The 21,133-nt window shown below is 47.1% G+C and overlaps 1 protein-coding gene across 3 annotated transcripts; it reads right to left on the minus strand.

Annotated features, from left to right (window-relative positions):
- Positions 1-10,802: 10,802 nt before the first annotated feature.
- Positions 10,803-17,570, minus strand: LOC138747944 (N-acetyllactosaminide beta-1,3-N-acetylglucosaminyltransferase 2-like). Of its 3 annotated transcripts, XM_069907601.1 has the most exons (3): positions 17,511-17,550; positions 17,077-17,216; positions 10,803-12,827 (listed from the first exon to the last, which is right to left on the minus strand). In XM_069907601.1, exon 3 carries the CDS (start codon positions 12,810-12,812, stop codon positions 11,586-11,588), a length of 1,227 nt encoding a protein of 408 aa, XP_069763702.1. In that variant the 5' UTR covers positions 12,813-12,827; positions 17,077-17,216; positions 17,511-17,550; the 3' UTR covers positions 10,803-11,585. The 3 variants fall into 3 exon arrangements, with proteins under 3 accessions (XP_069763702.1, XP_069763703.1, XP_069763701.1); XM_069907602.1 differs by lacking the exon at positions 17,077-17,216 and having other exon boundaries at positions 17,511-17,570; XM_069907600.1 differs by lacking the exon at positions 17,511-17,550 and having other exon boundaries at positions 17,077-17,251.
- Positions 17,571-21,133: the final 3,563 nt, after the last annotated feature.

A 21,133-nucleotide genomic window follows, 5' to 3' on the forward strand; every position in this document is an offset into this window, starting at 1 on the left:
CAAAAAAATTTATTATGATCGCCTTAGCAGGAGCAAAAAAATATATAATGTCAACTTGGAAAATGGAGGAGGGCCTGAGAATACAGCAATGGTACATGGAAATGAATAAATGTATTCCATTGGAAAAAATAACATACAATTTAAGAAATAACATCACAGTATTCGAACAAATTTGGGAACCGTACATGGAACATAACAGAGAGGGCCGACTGCGGACCCCCACCCCCTAAAATGATAGAATGAGAAGAAGACTAAATGAACTGAGCCAGTGTGTAAAAGTAGAGGACACAATTTTCTTGTTTATTTTCATTGTGTGATGACATCGTTTAATGGCTTTATTGTATATGTTGAACGTTTAGTGGGTGGGGAGGGGGGTGGGAAGAGGGAGGGAAGGGGGGGGGGAAAAGGGGAGAAAATGACACTGTGTATATTCAAGAGGGAAATGTTTGTGTATTTTGGTCAATATGGTTCATAGTGTGAAAAATAAAAAAAATTTAAAACCTGGTGGTGCGAGTCCGATACCTCTTTCCTGATGGCAGCAGCGAAAAGAGAGCACGTGCTGGGTGGTGTGGATCCTTGATGATTGCTGTAGCCCTCTGATGCACGCAGCACTCCATGGAGATGATCTCAGTGGTGTTAATTGTTCGCCTGTAATCTCTTTGTTTGTCTAATTGCTTTATGACTCCAGCAGCTAAAGTGCATGCCCCAACAAATCCCCATCTACATCCTGTTGCAGATTGCAGGAATTCCAATCGCCTCATGCTCACTTACCTATTTTGTCACCAGGAACTTTCCACATTGGAGCCATTACAAATTAGATTTAAGTAAGTGAAATCTGAAACCTCCTCCATGAAGACTAATTGAGTATTGATTTAATATAACTGTAATTTCCTTGTTCCCTAGTCTGTCTCCAGAGGGTTGCCTTGGCAACCCTTTTTAAAAATTCCTTAATAGGCCTTGCTGTTTGTTTCATATTAATTGTCTGGATTCAGTAATTGCTGGGATTCATTAATCGGGTATTGAATTCAGGAGTAGAGAGATCATATTACAACACTACAAATCTCTGGTAAGACCAAGTACTGTGTTCAGTTCTGGCCAGTTCATTACAGAAAGGATGTGGAAGCTATGGAGAGGGTGCAGAAGAGATTCACCAGGATGTTGCCTGGATTATGGGGCAAGGTTAGCAGAGCTGGGACTTTTCTCTTTAGAGCGTAGAAGGATGAGAAGTGACAATAGAGGTTGACAAGATTCTGAGAGGTGTAGATAGGGTGGACAGTCAGTGCCTGTTTCCCAGGGCAGGATCAGCAAACACCAGAGGACGGCTGTGCAAAGCGAAGGGAGGGAAGTTTAGGGGAAGGTTTTTTTTTTTACAAAGAGAGTGGTGGGGGCCTGGAATGCCTTGTGGTGGAGGCTGAAACATTAAGAGACTCTTGGACAGTCACATGGATGAAAGAAAAATAGAGGGTTATGGGCTAGGAAGGATTTATTACTTTTTTTTGTAAGGAATATGTGGGTTGGCACAACATTGAGGGCTAAAGGGCCTGTACTGTTCTATGTCAGTTTTCCCTCATAATGTGAAATTATCTCAGTGCCCTGATCATCACCAGCCACTGCCATCTCTAATCCGTAATTTGACTTTTTCCTTAATCTAGAAGTGAAACACAAAGGTCCGCAGACACCGGGGTTGAAGTAAAATCACGATGTTGGAGAGACTCAGCCCTGGTTACGGGCTCCAGCCCGAAACGTTGGTCGTGTATCTTTGCTGGATAAAGGACACTGTCTGAGCTGCCGAGATTCTCCAGCATCGTGCTTTTACTTCAACCCCGGTCAGTGTCTGCGGACTTTCGTGTTTTACATCAGTGTCCTTTATGTAGCAAAGATACAGAACCAACATTTCAGACTTGAGCCCTTCATCAAGGTTAGGCGGGAGACCAAACTTGAAACGTTGGTGATGTATCTTTCCCTCACCAGCATCTCCGTGTTCCGAGAGACCAACAGGTTTCGGGCAGACCAAAGGGCCTCTTTCACCAAGTTGATGGTCTTACAGCAGTTCTGGATGTCTGTTCCTGCACGAATTAACTGTTTAACTATCACCCATTGCTCTTTCATGGAATCTCTCCTCATCTCATTTGCTTTAATTGCTTCTTTGTAATTGACCCCTATTTTAATGAACTATTGATCTATCGTGGACCCTCAACATCTCCTCACTTGTCAGGAAGGCCCAACATTGACTGCACTTCCTGAGAAGACTGAAGGGGGCAAGGCCACCATCCACCATTATGTCAACCTTCTACAGGATCTCTATTGAGAGTGTCCTGGTCTGCTACATCACAATGTGGGTATGGTGGCTGCAGAGAAACAGGTCAGAGGTCAATCCACAGGACCATAAGAATGGCAAAGAGGATCACTGGGGTCTCCCTCCCCTACCATTGACGTGATCTACAGGGATCATAGTCTGAAGAGGGTGCGCAAAATCATCGAGGACTTCCACCCCGCACACAGCATTTTTCAGCTGCTCCCTTCGGGGAAGAGATAGAGGAGGATCAGAGCCAGCCCCACCAGGCTGAGGAACAGCTTCTTCCCGCGGGCAGTGAGAAGAAGGAACTGCTCACACTGACCCTCCGAGACCCTCATTCACAGATCTATATTTATTTGTATATTTGTGTATTGTTCGTCTGTAGGTGTGTTATGTCTGGGTGTGTATCTGCGTGTTTTGCACTGAGGACCGGAGAACGCTGTTTTGTCAGGTTGTACTTGTCCAATCGAATGACAAAAAAAACTTGATTTGACTTTTAAATGGGGAGACTAGTTTGGGATGAGAACTTTTTCTTCAAAATTACCAGAATTCTATGATATTGATATCACCACCACCACCCAGTGAATAATTAACTTTTCACCTATTATTAACAGTAGTTAACACCAACACGGTTAGTGCAACATTATTACAGCCCCCACGACCTGCATTCAAATCCCACACCGTCTGTAAGGAGTTTGTACATTCTCTTCGCGTCTGTGTGGATTTCATCCGAGTGCTTCGGTTTCCTCCCACCCTCCAAAAATGACCAGGTTCATTGGTGCCTTTGCGGAACACGGGCTTGTGGGTCGGAAGCCCTGTTACTGAGCTGCATGAATAAATTTCACATTTAATCCTTTCTCATTACACAAATCAAAAACAGCCAGTTCCAGACTTGGCTCTGACCTGTTTTCCTTCAGAGTCACTATTGTTATGGTCCCAGAGGACCCCAAAACCTAGTAGCAATAGAAATTCACCAACACAATGGTTACTTAAACAAAAGTTGCTTTTAATTTTCTTTAAACATAATATCAGGATCAAACTTTAACTTACTACTATTAACTTAACCCCCTTCTAATTCTAAGCATACGTGTATATGTTCAGAGAAGTTCTTTGATTCACAGTCCAATCTCACTTCTCACTCCTCCAAGTTCACTTATACTGTGCACAGAATTTAACATTTATGAATCTTCACCAGGCTCTGGTGCTTAAAGTTAAAGTTACTGCTCAGGAAGGTTTCAGAGAGAGATTTGTTGCTCGTTGGACACAAACTGATTTCCTCTGATCAGCCTCTTCAGTGTCTTGCCAAAGAAACTTGCCCCATTATGGGTTTTCCAAATGATAACCTCTTCTTCCAGGTCAGCACAGAGTTCCTCTTGTTTCCCTTATTTCAGGAGAAACGCTCTAGCCAGCCATTTCGTCTTGAATGGACCACTAGGGTTTTGAACAGGCTGAACTCACAACTCACAACCCATCTTCAAAATGGGGTTTTCAACAAGCCGCCAGCTCGCCTCAACTGTGACTGTAGAACTGACTTTTCTCTCTCTCTCTCTCTCTCTCTCTCTGAGAGAAGAATCCTGTTTGTTATTTCATCTCTCTACTTGTAAAAACCAAAAACCTCTCCCAAGGCTCCAAACCCAATTTTTGAAAGATTTATCAGTACTTCTGAGCCTGGACTTTACTGCCCGTACACAATAGATCAGCATTCTTCATTGCTTCTGCAAAGCCAACCAGAACCTCAACGTGGAGCTTCACCAAAGCTCTGGCATTTTAAATGAGATGTCTTTTGTGAAGTGTTACCATTCAAAATGTTCTAGGGGTTGTAGGTTAATTGGGTGGCCTGTAACCCTGCGGTATGTCTTTTTTTTTACTTTAAAGGCCTCAGGCCCAAAACATTCGTTACCTTTTACTTCCCTGAGTTTCTCCAGCACGCTCAAGTGTTGTACTTGACCCCGGTGTCCGCAGACTTCCTTGTTTAACATTTCACTGAGGTGCAAGGAGATGAAGGGCCTGTTTCCACACTGTGCAACTATAGAAACAGGCTCAGCCAGTGAATCCTGAGCAATGACACAGCAGGAAGAGGATAATGATGGGAAAGATATCAATAAGATAGAAAGAGGGCAGAGATTTACAAGGATGTTGCCCGGACTTCAGGAACTGAGTTACAGAGAAAGATTAAACAGTTTAGGACTTTATTCCTTGGAGTGAAGAAGAATGAAGGAAGATTTGATCGAGATATTTAAAATTATGAGGGGGACAGACAGAGTAAATGTTGGTCAGCTTTTTCCATTGAGGTTCAAACCAGAGGACATGGGCCAAGGGTGAAAGTGCTGGTCAACAAGCTCCAAACCCTGGGCCTCTGGAACTGGATCCTCAACAGAAGACCACAGTCGGTAGGAATTGGAAACATCATCTCCTCCTGTTGTGAGTGAGGGGACAGATTCAAAGGGTCTCAAAAACAAGTACTGGTACATACTTTACCAAATGACTTCTCCAGCGCTGTTCCACGGTGATCAGCCTGGAGTGAAGTGGGGGGGGGGGGGGGGGTCCCTCGGAGAGCGGCAAGGGCATGTGGAGCCTTTATAGTACTGGAGGGCTGGGAATCCACAGGGAGGCCAATGACTTGGAGCCAGCAAGGTTTAATTGATTATAATGGCTAATGACCCAAGTACAAAGGTACTTAAAGGGGTTAAGGCCCATTGATGGGGGTGGGACCAAACCTTGATTGGCAGGTGGTGTGTCTTCTGACCAGGTAATGGGCAGTACAGTCATGCGACAGCCACAACCCTCCACAATATAATTCTTCAAGGATCTATCCTGAAGCCTCCATGTTGATGCAATCACGAAGAAGACTCACCAGCGGCTATACTTTGTGACGTGTTTGAGGAGATTCAGTACATCACCGAACACTCAAAACCTTTTACAGGTGGACCGTGGAGAGCATTCTGGCTGGTTGCATCACTGTCTGGTACGGAGGTGCCAACTCTTAGGACAAGAATAAACTCCAGAGGGTTCTTAACTCAGCCTGAGACATCACGGGCACCAGACTTCACTCCATTGAGGACATCGACATGCGGGGGTGTCTTAATAAATCAGCCTTTATGCTTAAAGACTCCACCACCCAGGCCTTGCCCTCTTCATTCTGCTCCCATTGAGAAAAAGATACATGAGCCTGAAGACGAGCACCCAGCGGCACAAGGACGGCTTCTTCCCCTCCGCCATCAGATTCCTGAACAGACGATAACCCCCAGACACGGCCCCACTTGGACTTTTTGTGCATTATTTGTATTTATTTTTTGAAAGGTATTTTACAAAATATATTTCTACCGTGACGCTGCTGCGAAACAACAAATTTGGTGACTTGTTCATGACCATTAATTCTAATTCTGTTTCTGAAAGAGGAAAGATTTAGAGAGAGTATTTGGGGGAACTTCTTCACACAGAGAGAAGTGGGAGTGTGGGATGAGCTGCCGGCTGAAGTGTTGAATTTGAGCATTTAAGAAACATTTGGACAGGTACGTGGGTGGAAGGGGTATGGACTGGGTGCAAGTCAGTGGGACTAGGCAGATTAATCGTTCAGCACAGACTTGAAGAGCCGAAGGGCCTGCTTCTGTGCTGTTAGGTTATAGGAACATAGGAAGTGGGAACAGGAGAAGGCCAAAAATGGCCCATCGAGCCTGCTCCGCCATTCAATACGATCATGGCTGATCTAATTTATGACCTAACTCCACCTACCTGCCTTCTCCCCATATCCCCTAATTCCTCTATCATGTAAAAATTAATCTAACCGAATTTTAAGTATGTTTAATGAGGCAACCTCAACCACTTCCCTGGTTAGAGAATTCCAAACATTCACTACTCTCTGGGAAAAACTATTTTTCCTCATCTCTGTCCTAAATCTACTCCCCCGAATCTTGAGACTGTGTCCTCTCGTTTTAGTTTCCCCGGCCAGCTCAAAAAACCTTCCTACATCTATCCTATCCATACCCTTCATAATCCTATATGTTTCTATAAGATCTCCTCTCATTCTTCTGAACTCGAGTGAATACAATCCTAGACGATTTAATCTTTCATCATAAGTCAACCCCTTCATCCCAGGGATCAACCAAGTAAACCTCCTCTGGACCGTCTCCAAAGCCAGTATATCCTTCCTCAATTATGGAGACCAGAACTGGACACAGTACTCCAGGTGCGGTCTCACCAGTACCTTATACAGTTGCAACATGACCTCCCTACTCCTGAATTCAATTCCTCTAGCGATGAAGGCCAACATTCCATTTGCCTTCTTAATAACCTGCTGCACCTGCAACCTAACTTTTTGCGATTCATGCACAAGCCCTCCCAAATCCCTCTGCACAACCGCATGCTGTAGTTTTTCACCCTTTAAATAATATTCAGCTCTTTTATTTTTCTTGCCAAAGTGGATTACCTCACACTTACTAACATTGTACTCCATCTGCCAGACCTTTGCCCACTCATCCAGCTTAACGATATCCCTCTGCAGACTCTCCACATCCTCATTACAATTTGCTCTTCCACTCAATTTGGTGTCATCCGCAAACTTGGCTACACCACATTTTGTCCCCTCCTCCAAGTCATCAGTGTAAATGATGAACAGCTGTGGGCCTAACACTGACCCCCGCGGCACCCCACTTACCACTCTCTGCCAACCTGAAAAACTCCCATTTATCCCGACTCTCTGCCTCCTGTCAGACAACCAATTTTCAATCCAGGCCAATAGACTTCCCCGGACTCCACTTTCCTGTAACTTACTGAGAAGTCTCTTGTGCAGCACCTTATCAAACACTTTCTGGAAATCCAAATATACAACATCAACCTGTTCCCCTCTATCCACCGCACCCATTATATCCTCAAAGAATCCTAACAAGTTTGTCAAACAAGATCTTCCCTTTCTAAAACCATGCTGCGTCTGCCTGATTTGACCCTTACATTCCAAAAGTTTCACTATTTCATCTTTAATGACGGCTTCAAGCATTTTTCCAACCACAGACATCAAGCTAATTGGCCGATAATTTCCAGTCTTCTGCCTCCATCCCTTCTTAAAAAGTGGCGTGACATTTGCTGTCTTCCAGTCTGCCGGGACCTGCCCAGAATCCAAGGAATTTTGATCTATGACCACCAATGCATCAACTCTAACTTCTGCCATTTCCTTCAGAACCCTTGGATGCATATCATCAGGACCAGGTGATTTGTCTGGCTTTAGTCCCATTAGTTTCTCCATCAGTACTTCCTTTGTAACAATTGTTTTATCAAGGCCCTCCCCAACATTCGCATCCTTAACTCTGCACTTGGGCATGCTGGACGTGTCTTCCACCGTGAAGACTGACACAAAATATTTGTTCAATGACTCGGCCATTTCCTCATTTTTTGCTACCAGTTTTCCTTTCTCATCCTCCAAGGGTCCTATGTTAACTCTGGCCACCCTCTTCCATTTTATATATTTATAAAATTTTTTGCTTTCTGTTTTTATATTTTGTGCCAATTTACTTTCATAATCCTTTTTCCCATTTCTTATTACCTGCTTTGTAACCCCTTGTTGTCCCTTAAAGTTTTCCCAATCTTCCAGTTTCCCACTGCTCTTTGCAGCTTTGTCCACCTACGCCTTCAATTTCATACTCTCCTTTATTAACTTTGTTAACCACGGTTGATTTTTCCCTCCTTTGCTGCCCCTTTTCCTGACCGGAATATCTTTTTGTTGAGCATTACAAAATATTTCTTTGAAAATCTTCCACTGTTCCTCAACTGTTTCATCAATGAGCCTGTGCTCCCAGTCCACTCTGCCCAATTCCTCCCTCATCCTATGGTAGTCACCCCTGTTGAAGCATAATATATTAGTTTTAGATCTAACTATTTCCCCTTCCATCTGAATGAGAAATTCAATCATACTATGATCGCTATTTCCCAGATGCTCTCTGACTATTACATCATTTACTCTCCCTATCTCATTGCACAACACGAGATCCAGGAGAGCATTTTCCCTTGTGGGTTCCTTAACATGCTGCTCAAGAAAGCTATCGCAGATGCATTCTATGAAGTCTTCTTCCAGACTCCCACGACCAACTTGATTTTCCCAATCTATGTGGAAGTTAAAGTCCTCCATGACTACTGCCGTATCATTGTTACATGCCTCACTTATCTCTCTATTTATTTCCTGTGCCACTAAACTATTGTTATTTGGTGGGCGATAGTTAATACCCACCAATAATTTTTTCCCTTTGTTATTCTTTATCTCTACCCAAATGGACTCAACATTATGCTCTTTAGATCTTGTATCATCCCTCACTACTGCCTGAAGCTCATCTTTGATTAAGAGTGCAACTCCATCTCCCTCACCATCCTGTCTATCTCTTTGCACCACCTGATACCCTTGAAAGTTTAATTCCCATTTAGGGTCACCTTGTAGCCATGTTTCCGTGATGGCGACCCAATCATAGACATGGGTACCGATTTGCGCCTCAAGTTCACTAACCTTATTTCTAATACTGCGGGCATTCAGATAAAGTGCCCTGATGCTCTTTGTCCTTTTAATATCGAGTGACTTCTGTAACCTTTTCTTTTGATTTTTCTGCCCACTATTTTTCTTTGTAATTTTCTTAACACTCTCATTGACCTGAAAACTCACTGCACCATCTGATTTTTTACTTTCTCCTCCCAACATCACTTTCCCTATTTTACTTTTCCTGGCCATTTCTTTATCTTCCCTACCCTTTTCCCTATCACTCTGGTTCCCATACCCCTGCCAAATTAGTTCTCTGATGTTATGTTGGAAATTGGAACAAAGACAATCTGCCGGAGGAGATGAGCAGCATCATGGGAAGGGTATGGGATGGGGGAGGAATTGCGAATGATTCTGCTCCTGCCGGAGGGCTTGACTGGACAGATCAATACTTCCCTTTCCCCAGTCCCCCCAGCATCCTGCTTGCCCAGTGAGGTGTGCAGCGTTTGCCATTTCCCCAGCCCATTGACACCATGCCTTTCTCCATAAAGCACACGACCAATTCAGGGCACAAAGCGGGATCAGGGGAGACAGCTCCCTGGGTGCCCTTCTCCCCGGCCTTGTAGGCATCAACCACTCGGATGACGTTGATGGGATGGGGGCAAGTACCTATGGTGGGTCCCCAGCAACTCAGGTTCTCAGACCTGAACACCAAAGGTGGCCTCGTTCCATCAGATAAACGTTGCCTGATTGTAACAATTCCAAAGCACAAGCATAGCTCATTTCCCCTTCCTGAACACACAGTTTGTGCAGCTTTCCAGTAACTTACTCACCTCAGAGATAATGTCCTGCTAACTCTGCTTGAACCCAAGGACCCTGTGGAACAACAGCCCCTGTAAAAGAGTTAGGGGCATCAACAACCCCAGTCAAAGTGTCAGAGCTTCAATGGACCCTGTAGAGGTGTCAAGGGGTTTCAAAATCCCCTGTAAAGGAGTTCCACAGTCTCAGCAGAGGGGCCAGGGGGCTTCAACAGCCCCTGTCAAGGTGTCAAGGGGCATCAACAACCCCAGTCAAAGTATTGGGGCTTCATCGGACTCTGTAGAGGGGTCAGGAGCTGAAACTTCCACAGCCATTCACGCCAACAAATTCCACAGATTCACCACCCCCTCTGGGTAAAGAAAATTTTCATATTCTTCATGCTGAAGGGACATTTCTCTATACTGACAACATGGCCTCTGGTCCCAGAGCACCCCTCCCCCCCTCATCAGTGAGTATTGAGCAATTAGATACAAACTTCATGGCAATTTTTACAATTTATTCAGGAACACCTTGAACATAAGAACATTCAGGAATGAGAAGAATCCTTCAGGAGCCACCTGCCCACACTTTGTGGGACAGAGGACGTGTCAATGCAACCTCAACAACTCTCTGTAGACGTCCTGCCCATTAAATATCACCACCACTCAAACAGGAAAAAGTCCCCAAGCACTGGGGATGTAGTGCAATTCTCAAAGGTGCTGGAGAAACTCAGCAGGTCAGGCAACACGTTCAACACCTTCGCTCTGTCCGCTGCAGTGGCCAACCAGTTCCATTCCCCACACCAACATGTCTGTCCGTGGCCTCATGCACTACCCAAACAAGGCTGCCCGCAATTGAAGAACCGGACATTAAAATCGACCTCCAGTTACTGTTAAACCCCTCCCTCAAGACTCTCTCTTTCTCCTTCCCACCGTCTCCTTGCCTCCAGCTCTCTACCTCCTTCCATCAGAGCTCCCCCCTCCCCATCACCTCTTAGCTTTCCCTATCATATCCACCTCGTTACTCCATGTTCCTCCCCTGCCCCTTCCCCCTTTCTCCCTTCCCTGCCCCTTCCCCCTTCCTCCCTCCCCTTCCCCTTCCTCCCTCTTCTCTCCTCCCCTGCCCCTTCCTCCCTCCTCCCTCTGCCCCTTCCTCTTTCCTCCCCTGCCCCTCCTCTCCTCCCCCTGCCCCTTCCCTCCTCTCCTACCCCCTGCTCTTTTCTCCACCTGCCCTTTCCTCCCTCCTCTCCCCCCACCCCCACTTTTTTATTCAGGTCCCTGCCTGTTTTCTGCTCGTACCCTCACAAAGGGCCCAGGCCTGGAACCTCGGTCACCCTGTACTTCCCATGGATGCTGGGCGACCTGCTGAGTTTCTCCACCACTATTATAACTATCGTCACCAGCCCCCAACCCCCAATCCCACCTCACACATGCTCATACCTGCTGACTCGCACCTTGGAGCTGCTGTTCAAATCTCGCGCTCTCTGTAAGGAGCTTGTACGTTCTCCCCATGTCTGGGTGGGTTTCCTCCCACCCCCCCAGAAGGTATAGGGTTTGTAGGTGGATTCAACCTCGCGGGTTTCAAGGGTCAGGAGGGCCTTCTGCCTTGCTATGTCGTTAAAAAACTCCTCCCAGATTTGACCGCTCAGCAAGACAGTGGGTGGGGTGGGAGGAGCAGTTCGGTGGCCTCTTTACCAATCCATCTGCCTGCCTTTAGAATTTGAGGCCTGATCCACAGAGAGGCAGCCCTCAGCCTCCACACACAAAGCAGCCAAGGACAAGATTAGGAGGCCCCCCCCCCTTCACACTCCATCCTGCCCATTCCCATCTACAGCAGGGGCTCGGATTCGGCTCCTTTATGTGATCTGGATCACTGATGGATCCAGTTGTACAACCATCCCCCATCGTGTGACCCTCAAGGCCTCCGTGGTCCACCACCACCCCCCCCTCACCTCGTACCCAACTGTCCCATTACCTCATGCATTCCAGTCACCACTGCCCCCCACTGTGACTCCTTTGCTGGGGGGTGTCCCACGCATTAGCACCTGAGCTCTGGGCTGTGCAGTGCCTTCCAGAGCTGAATGGTCTGTAGGGGTGTGCGCTGGTGGACAAGGATCAGATTGAGATGGGAGCAAGGGTTGTCCCTCTGTGCCGCATTGATATCGAAGGTATGGAACCCTGGGTGAGACAGCGGGCTAATCCCCAGCGCACTAAAGCACATACCCGTGAAGACATCATCGATGGGGAAGAACAAAATGAAATGTGCAACCGTGTAGAGCAACTGGACCAGGTTTCCTGAGTACAGGAACCCAGCACCCCCAGCATAGACAGGGTAAGCTCCATCATAGAAAGACTTAGGGATACTGTACTTGCTTTTGATATCACGGAGCGGAGTAGCTTGGCTGATTGTGTGTCCGACATAGAGTTTCTTGCATAGGTCTTTATCTAGTGACTGGAGATACCTCAGAAGGACGGGGATGTTAAGAAAGATATCATCATCCCCCTTGAACACATACTGGACAAGAGGGCAGTGGGCTGTGGCCCATTTGAGAAACAGGTAGTCCTTAAGGGTGAGGTTAAACAGAGTGTCTTTGAATTCCCATTGGAGAATATCCCCAAACAACTGGTCCTCGAAATTCAGCAACTTCTGAAGGTCAGGTCCCTGACCCAGGTTGGATGCCGAGCCCAGGAGGAAGACCGTGCGCACCCGGATACCCTCCACGGTCATCTCCTTGCCCCAGGTCTCACGGATGGCCTGCCTCCTCTCAAAGTTGGTCACCATCGACTTGATGGCCAGCAGCAAGAAGACCCCGCCGCTGCACTTGTCCCGGTGGTCAATGTTCTGTGGCAGGTCCCTGCAGTGCATGTAGCGTACAAAGTCCCGGTGCTGCCAGGAATAGGAATGCAGGTCGGGAATTTCAGCTTCCAGCTCAGTCAAGTTGCACTCCAGCGGTGGGGTGTACATGGTGGCGCCGTGCAAATGGAGCGTGTCCAGAATCTGGAACATCCTGTGCTGGTTTCGGTTCCAGAAGCTATCCTTCACGGGGATGAAGTTCTTGAACGCTGAGGAAATATTCAGCAGAGAGATGAACCTTTGAACATGGGGGAGGGGGGCAGCAGAAACATTTGGGTAAGAGTTGCGGCTGTCAGCTTTCTGGTTTCGAGTCACTAACAGGAATAGGGAAGGATACAAGTTCAGGAAAAGGTGTATAAATCCAAATCCTATCAAAGCCATCAGGCTGATCTGTAACTTGAAATATCTCATTTCGTTCACTGTCCCCTGAAACGAGAGTTGAATAAAAGCTCAACAGTCACATATTGCATTTAAATTTTTTACAATTTTAGACATAGAGCACAGTAACAGCCCCTTCTGGCCCATCGGTCCGTGCCACCCAAATGCCCCAATTAATCTACAACCCCTGGTATGTTTTTGGAGGGTGGGAGGAAACACATGCAGACACGGGGGAAGGTACAAGGAGACAACACTTTCACTGTAATGGTATGGCACTAACTGTGCACAAGTTATAACTAAGCTATAATCAGGAACGAAGAAGAGACAATGGCCCTCTTCACATAGGCTAACCGGTAAATTGGTCATCTCTCTACCTTGATGAAGGGCTCAGGCCCAAAATGTTGGGATACCCTTCACTTCCTGAACATCGGTGGTTCTCAACCTTTTTCTTTCCACTCACATCCCACTTTAAGTAATCCCTGTGCCATCAGGGCTCTGTGATTAGTGAGCGATTGCTTAAGGTGGATGTGAGTGAGATGGGAAGGTTGAGAACCACTGCTCTGGACCCAACTGATTCTGAAATAATTTGCTTGAGAAAAATGGTCATTGGCCCATTTCCTTTGGAGTTCTGAAACCCTGCACATAATGAGTCAATCAGAGGCAATTAAAACAGTGATTTTCAAACTTTTTCTTCCCACCAACAAATCGCCTTAAGCAACCCCTTACTAAGATGAAAATGGGGAAAAGGGGGATGGTGGTGGTGAGGAAGTGGAAATGAGGTGTAAACAAGATATGAGATGGCCATGTTGAACTATATGACTATAAATATTAATGGAATACATAACCAAATTAAATGAAAAAAGCTATTAAATTTCCTGAAAAAAAGAAAAAAATAGACATAGCATTTGTGCAGGAAATACAGTCTCTTCAATCTGAGGCGCCTGCAAGCTCACACCAAGACACAAGAGAAACTTGTCCGTGAACTACTCTTTGCAGATGATGCCGCTTTAGTTGCCCATTCAGAGCCAGCTCTTCAGCGCTTGACGTCCTGCTTTGCGGAAACTGCCAAAATGTTTGGCCTGGAAGTCAGCCTGAAGAAAACTGAGGTCCTCCATCAGCCAGCTCCCCACCATGACTACCAGCCCCCCCACATCTCCATCGGGCACACAAAACTCAAAACGGTCAACCAGTTTACCTATCTCGGCTGCACCATTTCATCAGATGCAAGGATCGACAATGAGATAGACAACAGACTCGCCAAGGCAAATAGCGCCTTTGGAAGACTACACAAAAGAGTCTGGAAAAACAACCAACTGAAAAACCTCACAAAGATAAGCGTATACAGAGCCGTTGTCATACCCACACTCCTGTTCGGCTCCGAATCATGGGTCCTCTACCGGCACCACCTACGGCTCCTAGAACGCTTCCACCAGCGTTGTCTCCGCTCCATCCTCAACATCCATTGGAGCGCTCACACCCCTAACGTCGAGGTACTCGAGATGGCAGAGGTCGACAGCATCGAGTCCACGCTGCTGAAGATCCAGCTGCGCTGGATGGGTCACGTCTCCAGAATGGAGGACCATCGCCTTCCCAAGATCGTATTATATGGCGAGCTCTCCACTGGCCACCGTGACAGAGGTGCACCAAAGAAAAGGTACAAGGACTGCCTAAAGAAATCTCTTGGTGCCTGCCACATTGACCACCGCCAGTGGGCTGATAACGCCTCAAACCGTGCATCTTGGCGCCTCACAGTTTGGCGGGCAGCAGCCTCCTTTGAAGAAGACCGCAGAGCCCACCTCACTGACAAAAGGCAAAGGAGGAAAAACCCAACACCCAACCCCAACCAACCAATTTTCCCTTGCAACCGCTGCAATCGTGTCTGCCTGTCCCGCATCGGACTGGTCAGCCACAAACGAGCCTGCAGCTGACGTGGACTTTTTACCCCCTCCATAAATCTTCGTCCGCGAAGCCAAGCCAAAGAAGAAGACATCTACCTATAGTGGAACATAATAAAGATTGTAGATACGCAGGGGAATATAGTGATAGGAGGGGATTTTAACCTTAATTTGGATCCAATGTTGGATAAAACTGGACAAAAGACTAGCAAAAAGAATAAAGTGGCCAAATTTATGGTTAAATCAATGCAAGAAATGAAACTTATGAATAAATGGAGGAAGGCAGCACCCAAGGGAGAAGGAATACTCATATTATTCGAGTAGGCATAAAACATACTCAAGGATTGATATGTTTTTGTTGTCAGCCCATATTCAAGGGAGAGTCAGGAAAACTGAATATAAAGCTAGATTGTTATCCCCTTATCCCTTGCCGGGCAACCACAGCTCCCCTCTCCATTTGGATTGCGAAGCCGCTCGCAAGCGTCAACTGATTTCGCAGTGACGGTTATCCTCTCCCACCCAACCACCCCCCCACCCCAGAAAAGACATTTTTTTTTACACATATAACAAAGTTCACCCTCTTTTTTCCCCCTTACTTCCTTTCTTCTCTTTCCCTTCTTTGGTTCTTACATATACATTATTTTTACATCTTTATATATATTTTATTGCCGTTCTTCATTCTTGTTACATCTCTTCATCTGTTCTGCAGGCGTTCTGCAAATTCTTGCGCTTTCTCTGGATCCGAGAACAGTCTGTTTTGCTCCCCAGGGATAAGTATTTTAAGCACAGCTGGATATCTTAACATAAATTGATAACCTTTTTTCCATAGGATCAATTTTGCTGTATTAAACTCCTTCCTCTTCTTTAAGAGTTCAAAACTTATGTCTGGGTAAAAAAATATTTTTTGACCCTTGTATTCCAAAGGTTTATTGCCTTCTCTAATTTTATTCCTTGCCCGCTCCAGTAGATTTTCTCTTGTCGTATATCTCAAAAATTTTACTAAGATGGATCTTGGTTTTTGCTGTGTCTGTGGTTTCGGAGCTAGTGTTCTGTGAGCCCTTTCTATTTCCATTCCTTCCTGTATTTCTGTCATTCCCAGGACCTTTGGGATCCATTCTTTTCTAAATTCCTTCATATCTGTGCTGTCTTCATCTTCCTTTTGGCCCACTATTTTTATGTTGTTTCGCCTACTATCATTTTCCAACATATCAATTTTCTGAGCTAACAACTCTTGCGTTTCTTTAACTTTTTGTCACTTTCTTCCAATTTTCTTCTTAAGTCGTTCACTTCCATTTCTCCAGCCGTTTCTCCTTCTTCCACTTTTTCTAATCTTTATCTCTATTTCTGTCATGACCAGCTCTATTCTACTCACTTTATCTTCTGTACTTTTCATTTCACTAAATTCTAATGTCAACCATTCTTTTAAAGCTCTCATTTGTTCTTGAAAAAAAAACTTTCTTCTGTCCATCTGTTTTACCTTCTATTTCTCTGTGCAGAGCTTGGTCTTCTTCTTCTGTGTCTGTACCTGTGTTTGTGTCTTCTTCTTCTCTTCCTTGTATCTGTGTCTCTTCTGACTTTCCTGTTGAGTTGCTTGTCTCACTTGGCTTGGCTTCTTGCTGTTGGTCCTCTTCTTCTGGGCTACTCATCTGTTGGGCCTCCTGCCGCTGCTCTTCTTTCCTTTCACTCCCTTTCCTGCTCTTCCAGCTGAGAGCCCTGGTGTTGGGCATCCCTCAGCTGGTCGCGTTGTGTTTGCTCGCTCCTCAGCTCCCATCTTTTCCTTCGTGATCGCACTGCGCACTTTCGTTTGGCCATTTTGGGAGTCCAGCGGTTGGGGGGTCGCGACTCTGCGGGGTCGTCACCCACCTTGGAGAACGGGCTCTGTTCTGCACGACGGCTCCCTGTTTCTTCATGCAGGGAAGACCTTCTCCTTTCTCTTCCAGCCATTGGATGCCATTTTCTTTCTTTTCTCGACAACTTTATCTTTTATTTGTTATATTTTGTATTTCTTGAACGTTGTATTTTCTGGAGAGGGCTGGTATTCCCCCACCGGCCACAACTCCATCACATGACTCCCCTGCTGGACCACTCAGAGAAAGAGCTGGATCCTCTAGTCCTGGCCAATGCACAAGTCCCCTTGTTTCGAGAGAATCCTGAGAGTTACAAGAGCCAACTATTGGGTGGGGGTGGAGGGACAGACATTAAGAGGAATGGTCCAGGCTGGGACGGGGACGGTCCGATACGGGACAGGGCGGGCTGGGAGGGGGGTTGGTCCAGGCTGGGACGGGACGGGGATGGTCCGGTCCAGGATAGGACGGGACGGGAGGGAAAGGGGGGTCCGGGCTGGGACGGGACGGGTCTGGGGGGGGGGGTTACGGAGGCAGTCGGATGGAGCAGCTCCTTACCTGAGCCGATCGCGCCGAGTTGTCGATGGCCCGGGTGGCGGCTGCGGGTGGATCGGGCCGCTCCGCTCCGCCCCGCCCCGGGATCCAGCCTCGCCTGGGAGCGCTCGGTGCCGAATCCTCACTGCCCGCAGCCCCGCTCCCTGTTCACATGCAGCGAGTCGGCGGAACGTCTATCCACACCCCTCCCCCCTCCTTCCTCCTCTCCCCTCCTTCCTCCTCTCCCCCCTCCTTCCTCCTCTCCCCTCTCCTTCCTCCTCTCCCCCCTCCTTCCTCCTCTCCCCCCACCCCTCCCTCCTCCCTCCCTTGTCATGTAACTTTTCAGCTAACTTTCTTTCTGTAAGGAGCCCTGTGATTTGTGTCCATATTAGGAATGAATTGTTGGGAATAAGAATGGCCAGTGTCGTCTTGTTGAAACTCCCATGTCCGGATTGTACCTGGAGGCGAGGGGGGAGTTCACTGTCACCCTGTCACCGCTCCATGTGCCCTGTCGGAATGTCTCTACCACTTCCTCTGGCAGTTCCTTCCGCACACTCACTCCTCCCTGTGTTAGTCGAAAGTGGCTCTCAGATCCCTTTTAAATCTTTCCCTCCCACCTTAAAAGCATGGGAGATGGAGAGGGTGTCGAACTCGAACCGTTGGAGTGGGTTATTGGGGTTGGGATAATGCTGTGGGCTTTAAGCCCACCCAAGCCCAATAACCCACTCGAACAACTGCCTCGAATTCCCCCACTGCATAACCTTCCATTGCTCTCAGTTGCATGTACAATTTGAGGAGGTTCGGTAGGTCACCAAAGGTGTCTGTGGAGAGCGCTCTGCTCTCGTCCGTAGGCACCAATGTTCAGGACAGGAAAAGACAGCGAGATCGCGGGCACCAGCCTTCACTCCATCGAGGACATCGACACGAGGTGGTGTCTCGAGAAAGCAGCCTCTGTCCTCAAGGTCCCCCATCACCCAGGCCGTGCCCTCTTCACTGGGCTCCCATCGGGAGCCTGAAGACAAGCACCCAGCGTCACGAGGACAGCTTCCTCCCTTCTGCCATCAGATTCCTGAACGAACCATGAACCACAGACACGGCCTCACTTTTCTGGTCTTTTGCACTAATTTTTTTACAAACATGGTTTACCAGCAAGTTTTTGACCTGAAGCTGCTACTAAACAACTAACTTCATGGCACATGTTCATGACATTAAATTCTGACTGAATCTCTTTTAATACCGACAGCTGTTCCCAGATGTTTGTGTGCAGCTCATTCAAGGTTGATTGGGTTTGGGACACGTCTGAACCTGGATTTGTCCAGAACGGGTGGAAACGTCAGACTTTTTTCCCCCTCCTCTGAAAACAGATGGTATTTAATGCAAATCCAGGTTTTCTATTTTGTGTTCAGAGTTAGGAGGAGGGAGGTCATTGCTGCAATTGTACAAGATGGCCTCTGGAGAACTGTGTGCAGTTCTGGTCTCCTTCCTTTGGAGACTGGCTTTGGAGGTCTCCTTACTTTGGACTGGCTTTGGAGGTCTCCTTACTTTGGACTGGCTTTGGAGGTGGTGCAGAGGGAGTTCACCAGGTTGATTCCAGAGATGAGGAGAGATTGAGTCGTCTGGGACTGTTCTTGCTGGAATTTGGAAGAATGAAAGGGGATCTTATAGAAATGTAAGAGATTAGACGTGGTTAAGTTGTTCCCAAAGGTGGGGGAGACTACGACTAGGGAACACAGCTTCAAGATTCAGGGGAGTAGATTTAGGACGGAGATGAGGAGGAACTGCTTTTCCCAGAGGGGAATCTGTGGAATTCGCCCTTTGAATCAGTGGAGGCGACTTCAGTAAACGCATTTAAAAGAAGGTTGGGTAGATTTTTATATAGTAGGGGATTTAAGGGCTATGGGGAAAAGGCAGGTGGGTGGAGATCAGCCACGATCTCATTGACCAGCAGAGCAGGATGGACGGGACAGATAGCCGGCTGATCTTGTATTCTTATATTACTTGCAAAACTTCCAGAATATTAAATTCCACAGCTGTCATGTGGGATTTTAACCCTTTTTGATCCTCTATATTGAGCAACTCGGCCATCGTACCTTCTGATCCATGTGAATATATCAGTCATCACTGAAGATGTGCTGTACAGTAAAGAGTTCCTTCAGCCCACAATGTCGTGCCGGCCCATACAATAATCAAACCCTTCCTTACCTCACAGTCCATATCTCCATTTTGTACATTCTCTTTACAAAACCTTACAAATGAATCTCATAAAAGACCTTTGGAGTGTAAGTAAATAAGCCGGTGAACACACAGAAGAGATTAAGGTTATCATTCTATTTTAGTTCAACCTTTCTTCATCCACTACTGTGGCTGGTTGTTTTAGAGTATTTTGTGTCCACACATTTTCCAGTTTTAGCAATTTGTCGAACATTGTAAAGACTTTAGACAAACTCGCCTGAACAGAAACACCACAAAATACCATCAAATCTCCTCAAAGCCTTTTGGGTGATTTTCACTGCTGTTTCCCTCCAGCCCGAAACTTTGGACACAGTTCATTCCCTGTGACAGGCAGCAGGATGCGGTGGTGGAGGTGCTTTTGTAAGCAGATCATCCCATGCCTAGTCCAAGTGAGGCACAGTGCAAGGCGCAGGTTCACAGCCAAGTTGGGGCGGAGTGGAAGCAGCGGGAGGTTCCTTTCAGGAACGGGACTGACCCTGAACCTTGTGATCTCACACTCGTGAAGGGAGGTGGGGGTGTGATGGAGTCCATGGAGGGGAGTGGGGTATGTGACCGTGCAGAGGGGGTGCATTTGAGACAGAGGGGAGTGGGGTATGTGACCGTGCAGAGGGGGTGCATTTGAGACAGAGGGGAGTGGGGTATGTGACAGAGGGGGAGGGGTATTTGAGGGAGGGGAGGGGGTTGTGTGAGGGTCTGAGCCACCGTTCCTCACGGACTTGAGCAGAGCTTTTCCCTTCCCACCCAGCGACTTACCCTGCCAGGGTGTTTCAATGGCACCTGTAGAAGTTGCTGAGGGATTCAGGTGACATGTAAATTTCTTCAGGGGTCTGTAGATAGTAGAGGCCAGGTAAACCCTTAAGGGTGGAACAGGACAGGTTACTGGAAAACTTACCTTCGGGAAGTTAAAGCTGCTTGCGATCTCACTTCCAGTGATTTATAGGATGACTAACGAGCCTGCAGCTGATGTGGACTTTTTACCCCCTCCATAAATCTTCGTTCGCGAAGCCAAGCCAAAGAACAACCCTGCTTCAGCCAATGAACTGGAAGGAGGGTATATCTCATGACTGATCCTTTTCAAATTCTGCAATTAAATAAATGTAATTTATTAAGAAACCATCTCAACCAGTGAAAAGGGAAGGTTGAGAATCACTCCTCTGGACCTAAATGTTACTGAAATATTTTGCTTGAGAAAAATTGTCATTGACCCATTTCCTTTGGAGTTCTGAAACCGTGCACATCATGAGTGAATCCCACCTTAAGTCACGCCCTACTGATCACAGGGCGCCGATGACACAGAGATTACCTAAAGTCGTCCCCCACATTGAACCAGTCGCCTGCTGTAAGGAGTTTTTAACAGGGGAGAGGAAGGAGGGGAGGGGGAAGGAGGAGAAGGGGAGAGGAACATGGGAGGGGAAGGAGAGGGAGGAGGGGAATGGGAGGGGAGGGAATTTCAGTGAACATGCTTTCCCCTCACTGCGCATGCTCTTGTTGGCACAATTTAGGGCCTCTTTAAAATTTGTGCCACAGGCCCAAAATGCCTTAATCCACCACTTGCCCTCCTTCAGTGTTTCACTGATAGACCCACGACACCTCCAGAGGGTCAGCAGTGAATCCCGGCGTCCTGGGCTCACCTATAGATGCCCTTTGCTCACTTGGGTGCCCAGGTGGAATCCTTTCTCCTCATTCAGAGCCACTGACGACCCTTCCCAGCAGCTCTGGAGAGATCTTTGACTGTGTGTCGGAGCATCTTTTCTCCCAACTCCCGGAGTAGCCTTGATGTCCACGTGGCTACGGACCCTCTGCAGCCGACTTCAACCAGTCGGACCCTTGGCTTCCAGCCACATTGCTC

This window comes from Narcine bancroftii, chromosome 13, assembly GCF_036971445.1.
Source record: "Narcine bancroftii isolate sNarBan1 chromosome 13, sNarBan1.hap1, whole genome shotgun sequence".
NCBI classification, from domain to species: Eukaryota; Metazoa; Chordata; class Chondrichthyes; order Torpediniformes; family Narcinidae; genus Narcine; species Narcine bancroftii.

Coding starts and splice junctions, on each gene's coding strand:
- LOC138747944 (XM_069907602.1), bottom strand. CDS start 12,812: ATGAGATATTTCAAGTTACAGATCAGCCTGATGGCTTTGATAGGATTT.